Below are 9,380 nucleotides of genomic sequence, written 5' to 3'. Positions count from 1 at the left end.
TATAGATTATAGGAATATTGAAGAAAATTTATTCATATTACACATATCAATATACATACATGAGCTCCTCAATGCAAATAGAGAGATCCTGGGCATAACTCAAGAGTTGCTCAGTGCACTTACATTGGCATGTAACTAAATTTTCTTCAATGTACATATAAACACACATTGTTTAATACATAGATACTGGAAAGCATCAGTAGCCAAGATGTTCTCTTTAACAAATGGGAAAATTTTTGAGAGACCCACTGAAAAAAGTACTATTTTGAGTTTTTGGAGTAGCATTCTTATGTGTGCTATCCTGAACACATAATTTGGTAATATTAGGGAAAGATGGGAAATAATTTGTATGGCAATTTATAAAAACCAAATAGGCCCTGCACCTTACTTGAAGAAAACCTTTTACATTGCCTTCTCCTGGTCTTCTATGTTTTGGTTGAAAGTCAAATGAGGATATTATGCAGGACTCTGATTCAGTAGGACTCTCTTCAGATTTTGTTGAGGGCATGCTGGAGAAAGCAGAGTGTCACATTTAATGAGCCTTATCAGAAAAGCAAACAGCATGCCTTCAACAGATTTCATCAACATTTTTGGTGAGTAGCATGCCCACCATGCAAAGTATTAACAGCCTTTCAGATGGCCATGTTGCCTAACAAAGGAACTATGAGGGAGCCCTTTGCATGAAACTTTGTTGAAGCAAAACATCCCTTCAAAGACTTCCATAGCCCTGATAAATACCTCTATGGCATCATCCAGTATTACATTGGACTTTCATCTTCTAAAATCTGAGAAGACTGACAAAATGATTGGCACACTGAAGTCTATCGCTACAAGTTCTCAAATCTTTTCTGTTTTGCAACTTGTAAATTCTGCCAAGATAGAAAAGGTTAAATGTTTCATTTCCTTTTTTCTAGTTTTTTTATTGATTGATCATGGTATGCTTCTAAATTGTTTCTTCTAAAATATGTAGCTTTATTACACCAAATATTGTTGCTATTTTGTTATTTTTCAGAAGAAAGTGCTAACAATTCCAGAAAATGATACCAGGGATGAGTTTGTTCTTGACATTTAGGAGAACTTATCAGACAGTTTGTACTGCAATTTATCAGTATGCAAAGGACATATTGTTCCCTCATCTTTTACCTAATATGACTGAATAAATTTTGGGCTGGTAATGTGAAGGCTTATTGGGTAAAATTGAATGCTAACAAGGTAAACTTCAACCCAATGGAGACAAATAATACATTCATTCTTTAATCTTTCAGAAAGGAGTTAGGGGTTTTCCTGGACCGCAATGCAGGTATCATTGGTGGCCAAGAATACATTTTTTCATCTTTAATTGACTCACTTGTTTTCATCTTCACTGGAGAATAGATCTTGATTCGGTAGTTATAACATCATCATCATCATCATCATCATTTTTTTGGTCGCTTACCAACAAAATTACATTCAATGTTAAAATTAAAACCATTATTTGTGCCAATGATCTAATCTACATACTACAGGAATAATTAATAAAATTAAAATTCAATGTATTATCACAAATATAAAAAGCAATACTTTTAAGGTTATATATAGGTACTCCTCAACTTACGATCATAAGTCCAAAATTTACACTGCTAAAAAATTGTTAAGTTACTAACATGTTGTTAAGTGAATCTGGCTCCCTCGTTGACTTTGTCAGAAGGTCACAAAATGACATTGAAACACTGCAACTGTTATAAATACATGCCAGTTGCAAAATATCCAAATTTTGGTCATGTGACTACAGGGATGCTGCAACAGTCATGTGAAAAATGGTCATAAGTCACTTTCTTCAGTGCAGTTTAAACTTTGAATGGTCACTAAACAAATGATTGTAAGTGAAGAATTACCTGTAATTGAGATTACAAATATATACCTAGTGATTATATCTGAACTAAATTGCTATAAACACTCAATATGAAACTACCTTAACATGATTAGTGGACTGGAGACTAAAATCTATAAAGAACGGTTGCTGGAATTGGGTATGTCTAGAATGAAAAGAAGAACTAGTGGTGATATGATAGCAGTGTTTCGATATTTCAGGGGTTGCCACAAAGAAGAGGGAGTCAAGCTATTCTCCAAAGCACCTGAGCACAGGACAAGAAACAATGACTGGAAACTAATCAAGTAAAGAAGCAACCTAGAACTAAGGAGAAATTTCCCAAAGTTGGAACAATTAATCAGTAGAACAAACTTGTCTTCAAAAGTTGTGAATGCTCCAACACTGGAAGCTTTTAAGAAGAGATTGCACAGCTATTTGTCTGAAATGGTATAGGACCTCCAAGGTCTCTTCCAACTATGTTATTCTGTTCTGTTCTAAATTTCAAATAATCCAAATATAGTAGCAAGAATACTCTAAAAGTATAATACCGATTCTCTTCTTGAACCAAAGACTCCCTATTTATTTCTCCCCATATGATAAAATACTTGTTTTTGGCTTTGCAGGTCTTAATAATGAAGAAGTATTTGCATGAAATGCATGAGCATTTGTTTATTACATCTTGATCAAAATGCATTGTTCATTTAAAGTTGCATAATAAGAATATTAAGTTGATGGTTTCTTATACATTCTACATCTTTTAATGGCAGTTGCTCTGAAAATAGCTTAACTCTTCTAATTAAAAAAATAAAATGAATACATATATATAATGTTCAGGTAAATTGCTAATTTGCTTCAGTTAATGGAAAAATAGTCCACAGGCAGTACAATTGCCTACAACTCTGGTATTGCATTGGGTAGATTTGCCCCTTTGAGAAAATAAAATGAAACTTGACCAACAGTATAAGATGAATACCATTGTTTGAATGTTTATTTCTAAACATTTAAGTGTAAGAAATATAACCAGTCCCGTTTTGTACAAAAATACCTGAAAGATAACAATTAAGTTCACTAGTCAAAAAAAAAAAAAAGGAAAGCTATTTACAATATGAAGCAATGCATATTGAATAAGAGGTTGTGTCCCTTAAGTTAATAATTTTTGCATTCCCTGATAACTTTTATTTTATTTTACAGTCACAATAAGTCTTGTGGTATGATAATATAGTTTATGCTAAGCAAGTCTTGCCACTGGAAAGGTGCATTGATTGGTCAAAATAGTCAGGTACTTAGTGCAGAAAAGTTAAGACAAAACAATCTAAAAATAGAGGCACATTTTTCTTCAAGATTAATTCAACAAATAAAAAGCTGTACTTTTAAAAAACACAAATAATATAATTTATCTATTTTTTTTAAAAAAATTACCAAATGGTTTGGCATTTTCCTTCTTAACATATTACAAGATGCTTTATGACATATTTTATTTACAAAACTATCACAGGCAAAAATAAAATAAAATCAACAGGCTCCAGAACAACCCTGAGCATCCCTCTTTACATTCATGTCATTTAAATATTTTTTTAAAAAAATCAAATTTCCTTCAACCCTTATTTCCTAAGTTGTCAGATAGCTGTATCTGTTAGTAATTTTAAGACAGGTTAGATTGTACATTTCCAACAAAGGGAAGAAATGCAATAATTACGTGCTCAAGTAATTCTGAAGATAGTACAAAACAGTTTGCCCTCTTCATTCAAATTTATAATTGACAACTTACATTGTCAAATTCAATTAAATGCAATTTTTATAACATGAAACTATTGCTGGGAAACTGAACAATTGGAGCCAAGATACTGAAAAATAACTTAGTTTCTAATAAACTCAAACAACTTCACTTAAATTTGAAAATCAGTATTTTGGGGAAAAAAGTTTAAATCCATTTTACGAATATGCAATATTAAGTCAATTCATATTACTTTATAGATGTTTACAAAATATGTAAAATGTAATAATCAAAATATTTCTAACAAAAATCAAGTTTCTTCATTGTATATATAGAAATTTCATGGAAAAACCCCTATTAGATTTGTTCTGTAAACTAAAATACAGTGTTTTTTCATCTGCTATGGAAAATCAAGCTGGTTATATTGTTTTAAGATACTCTTAACAGTATATGATTACCTTGTGAATAAATAACTGTACTCAATTTCAACTGTTCAGATTGCTATTAGTCACATGCAATAATTAATATTAATTAATATCAATATAAAGGTTCAAGATTCCTGGAGCAAGAGAGAAGATATTTCACTCGCAAGTAATTCTGAACATTCATAGGCTGGAACAAACTTCTTGATACATAAAACATAAAGCACTTCCTATATGCACTTAACTATCATCCCCAAAAGACGATAATCATAATCATTGACCTTATTTAAGTGCAAGCTATCAATGAAAGAAGTGTTGCTATGTAAACATGAAAAGCTGAAATATTAACAAACATTGCCGTGATTTCATTGTTATTAAATTCTCCACATGGTATATCTCCATGTACATAGTTATGCAGAATTAGAAAACATGAGTCAATACCGTTACATTGACAAATATCTCACTTTCGTGGCATATAATTTTATTTGCCACATTTACTGCTAGAAAGCTGTGCCTTTCAAGAGAAATAAAGCATTATTTGTTCTGCATAGCTATGTACAAATTAACATTCTAAGTATATGGTTTTAGGAAGCCTAAACCAGGACTCATAGTAGGATGATGAACTAGGATTGAAGTAAGGTTTCTCTAGTTGTTACAGATACTGGCATGCAAATTTTAGTGCACAAATTCCAAAAAAGTAAATTGTCTGAACTGTCAATGGCATGTCTTTCTGTGGCAGAGACAGCTGAGCATATAATTTCCAAATGAAAATGATTTATCCAGTTATTATACTGCTACACATGTATTGCTCTCTTTTACAGCTTAGACTGAAATAGATGGAGAGAATGTGAAGCAGTGCTTGAGGGATGATTTCCACAGTTTTGACCAAGCTCACAGTCCAGCAGCATGTAATCAGACTGCATTTCTCACTTTTACTTTTAGTGTGATATAATTACATTATATCTATAATTATATCTAGCTATAATTAGAAGATTGAGAATGCTAAACGAACACTTCTCCTTTGCTTTCACTTTTGATTCTATTTATAATTTGTGTAACCCCAACAACAGTATTTTCATTAAGCAAAGAAACATAAAATCAGAACTGTGCTTCGGTTATTAGAAAATACACTTCCAGAGAAAAAATAATTGGAAGGAACATGCAGACTTACAGAGCACTCTTAAATTCCTAACCATGGTTAGAAGACTAGGCAGTGTTATATGTGCAATGGAGCTATATCATACATTCTGAAGAGTGAAGGAAATAATGCTAAAAATAGGAAACACTGATTTGTTTTATACCAAATATACTACATAAATGACAATCTATTCACTCCCAATCAAAACATAAAAAGAAGAAAAAAAGCCAGATAATTCCAAATACATATATTATCATTCAATGCTAAACTGGCTACTGACAGTGGACTTCCCCATAGCATCTGTGCAGAAAGAGGACCTCCAGCAGATTGGGAAGGACAGGGACAATCAAAACAGTTCAAACCATCTGTGCATGGAAGTAGAGTCCTCTTTCAGACACACAGTCATTATATTATAAAGCATACACTAGTGGGATATTTTTCCTTCCCAGAATTGTTCTCAATTGTTGTTTCTTCAACACAAATGGTGGATTATTTAATTTCAAGGGGGAGAAGCTATTTTTTGATTTTAGATTATAATAAGGCTGAAGCAAATTACTCAATATATGATTTAGAACACCCAAATCAGGCATCAATTTAAAAACTCTATCATCTATTATAGACTATAATTTTCAAAAGGAGTGCAAAAAAATTGAAAGAGAAAGAGAGGAAGGGAGGGAGGGAAGAATACAAAGAAAGTAAACAATAAAAAAAAAAGAAAATACTCAGTTTGAAATTGTCAAGATTTATCCAGGGCAAGAGTTCATTTCAATAATTTTGCTTCACAAACCTGACTCTGTTATGTGGCAAGCCAAGGGACAATTTCCAGTTTTGTTTAGTGTTTTTACATAATTTTTCCCAGTTTGGGCAGGGGGCAATTGCTGGGACACTCAGCAGAATCAGGCATAGGATTTAGACAAAAGAGTCAAATCTTGGACTGTTGGCACCAGCTCAAGCATCCCTTTCCAAGTCCCCTAATTTTGATGATATATTTTGTTCCTCAAAAGCAACTATAAGTTGGCTTAATGTCCCACGGTCAACTTTCTTCAACAAAACTTCTCTTCCATCTCCAGTCTTGGAACAAACCAGTCATCTGCATGGACTGGTACAAAGGTCACAAGGCCACCCGGATGCAGTGATGTTTGAGTTTACAAGGCAAAACTCCCTTGTTTAATTGATAGAATTCAACAAGTTGTATTAGGTCAGTGAATTTGGTGCTGCCATCATCTAGACTGAAAAATATCTGTCCGTCATCTTCACACTTGAAAAATGAAAATGAAACAAAAATAAAATGCTAAAGACAGAAAACAAATTATTCAAAAAGGAGTGTTAAAGTATCTCATCCAGTATGTCTATCCCCCTATTCATATCATGACCTTTACCTCCTAGCTTTTTTTTTCTCCTGCATAGTGCAGCCCCTGAAGCTACATGAATTCCACAATTCTCAGATTTCTGTGGAATTACAGTTAAATCAAACAAACCAGAATTCTCAATCAAGACACAAATGACCAGTCTCAAATTGCTCTAGTTTTTTTTTTGAATTATGATGAAAAAGTTCGACTTCAATCTCACAGCACAATTGTCTGGAGAAGACTCTTATGCTGGGAAAGGTGGAAAGAAAGATAAGTAGAGGATGAACAGCAGCCAGGTAGATGGACTCAGTTACAGCAACAATGGGTGCCCTCTTGGAATACCTGAAGAACCACATTATGAATAGATCATCATGGAGAAAATCCATCTGTGTGGACCCTGAGAGTTGACAGTAAGTTGATGGCACAAAATCAATTAAAACCATCTCTTTCCAAGTATTAATAGGTTAAGCAACTTAAGATCAATTAGTTCCAGTAAAGAGCCATCAATGCAGCATTTAAAGTTAAGAAATAAAAGAAAGTAGAGTGAATGTAGAAAGTCTACATTCCCTGATAAAATGCCAGGTTTTTGACCTATAAAAAAGATCAAACCAAGGTAAATCACTTTACAATTCTTTCCACCTTTAATATATCATATAAACTATGCAATTCAATTGAAAAACAAACTGAAACAATCCGAGAGGAAAAATTAACAATAAAAAATTTAAAATAATGAGATTGCATAAGTATGTACACCCTTAAACTAATACTTTGCTGAAGCATCTTTTCATTTTATGACACATTCAGCCTTTTGTGGAAGGAGCCTATCAAAGCCTGGCACATCTTGCTTTGGGAATCTTTGCCTATGCTTCTTTGCAAAAGCGCTTCAAAACTATCAGATTGCAAAGGCACCTTTTGTACTCAGATTTCTTCAGATCACCCCACAGATTTTCAATTGGATTCAGGTCTTGACTCTTGCTGGGCTATTCTGGAACTTTGATCTTCTGGTGAAGTTGTGTTGAAAGGTGAAATTCCTCTTCATCTTCATTTTAGCAGAAGCTTGAAGGTTTTGTGCCAAAATTGACTGATATTTGGAATTGACCATAATTTGCTCCAGCTTAATTAAAGCCCCATTTCCAGCTGAAGAAATGCGGCCCTAAAAAATAATGCTGCCATCAACATATTTCACGGTGGGTTCATAGTATTGTTTTTGTCCCAAACATACTTTTGAATTATGATGAAAAAGTTCAACCTCAGTCTCATCAGACCACAATTTCCCACATGCTTTTGTCAGATTTGATGTACATTTTTGCAAAATGAAACCAGGATTGGATATAATATAGTAAAGACAGGTCAATAATTTACAAATAGATTTATAGTTTGAAAAATGGGGGGGGGGCTGTTTCACATGGGGGGGGTAGAGAACTAATATCATAGTAATGTATTAATTGGTATTCAATTAGGGTGGTATGTGTGTGTGTGTGTTGGTCACAGCCCAGACATATGATCAGTACAGAAGATTATCGTCACACATAGTATACAACCTGTATCTGCCATATTTTCTCCACTTGTTGAAGGCATTCTTACTTTGTTCTATGGTTTGGAAATTGTTTGTACCCTTCTCCTGACTGATACTTTCCAAAAGTGAGATCCTTTTGATGCTCTGAAAGCTCTTGCTGTTGCTGTAAGAGGCAACTGAGTAAATAACCAGAAAAATCCTACCAGCACAGCTGAACTTTATTTGGACTTGATCAGTCACTTTAGTTAACAACAAGTATGTACAGACTACTATTTACCATCCATTTGAATGCAATTGATTAATTCTGAACACAACCATATATCCACTTATAAGAGGATGTGAACACTTATGCAGCCGCATTATTCTAGTTTTTTATTTTTATTCCTCACTAAACATTTTAACCTTGCTTTTCAATATCCACTGTATATGCTGATATAAGAAATTGTATAGCTAGTAATCGAATGTGTGTGTGTGTGTGTGTGTGTGTATAATACGTTTTGTGCAGACTAAACCACGTATCTGAGACTGACAATCCTACACTTAAGTAAGTAATTATCAATTCTTTAGAAAAATTAAGGGGACAGAAATAAATGCACATTCTGAAAGATATCATCACCAGTACTGCCTGGGTGGAATGTTATACTTACCGGTAAAATCTGAAAATGTTTAATTTTTTGATGATGACACAATGTAAGTACAAATGCCTTTGGATTACTCTGGCTGTCCCGAAGAAGAAATAATCTACAAAATAACACTGTATGTTACTACCAGATTGACTATATAGTTCTTATAAACAAACAATTCCACTGCTTTATGATATCATCAGTACATAACATATTCCATGTCTATTCATAAATAATCTAATATTTCATTGATAAAAATAATATAAAGAAAAACTATACATAAGAAGCTGATACTCTATGTATGTTCAAGGATACAATATTAATTGTTTGATTTCTTGAGATCTGAGCATTAAAGTGATTTTGGAGTTTATTTTGTTTAGTGTATGGCAAATACATGGACTTATAGTAGTTCAAATGTTAATGTCCAGGCCACCCAGCCATTCAAGGATAGGGTGGTCTTGAGGAGGACCAGACTTTGGGGGTTCAGACCACAGTCTTGGTTCAGACTCAAAGTCTTGATATTAAAGGCCCAGAACTTTGGTCAAGGCTGAATGTTCCTCCCTCCGACAGTAAGGAGTTGCTGAGATGACACAAGGTATTTTTATCTGTAAAAGAGCAGACTGACCCAGACAGATGCATCCTGTTGTTCACTTCTACATTCCACCCTAAATGTCATGTATAACATATGATAGTGTATGTAACTCCCTGTATATTCATGTGACTCCCTTTTTCCTTCTAATCTATAACCAAACGTCTGGACTAGGCGTCT

At 33.5% G+C, this 9,380-nt stretch overlaps 1 protein-coding gene across 17 annotated transcripts in view; it reads right to left on the bottom strand.

Moving 5' to 3' along the window:
* Nucleotides 1-2,810: 2,810 nt before the first annotated feature.
* GRB10 (growth factor receptor bound protein 10) overlaps nt 2,811-9,380 on the bottom strand; it is a 138,614-nt gene continuing 132,044 nt past the window's right edge. For 6 of the 17 annotated variants that reach the window (XM_087892349.1, XM_087892348.1, XM_034416405.3 and 3 more), the window contains 2 exons: nt 8,636-8,729; nt 2,811-6,381 (listed from right to left, as the gene is read on the bottom strand). In XM_087892349.1, the coding sequence (XP_087748475.1) occupies nt 6,235-6,381; nt 8,636-8,729 (241 nt within the window). In that variant the 3' untranslated portion in view covers nt 2,811-6,234. Of the gene's footprint in view, nt 6,415-7,090; nt 8,152-8,635; nt 8,730-9,380 lie in introns of those variants that run through there. The other 11 variants (XM_034416402.3, XM_034416410.3, XM_034416408.2 and 8 more) reach the window with 5 other exon arrangements.

This window comes from Pantherophis guttatus, chromosome 4 (assembly GCF_059756535.1).
Source record: "Pantherophis guttatus breed Tessera chromosome 4, ASM5975653v1, whole genome shotgun sequence".
In the NCBI taxonomy this organism is placed as follows: Eukaryota; Metazoa; Chordata; class Lepidosauria; order Squamata; family Colubridae; genus Pantherophis; species Pantherophis guttatus.
Note: the sequence above shows the minus strand (reverse complement) of the source record. Positions and strands in the feature narration are given on the sequence as shown.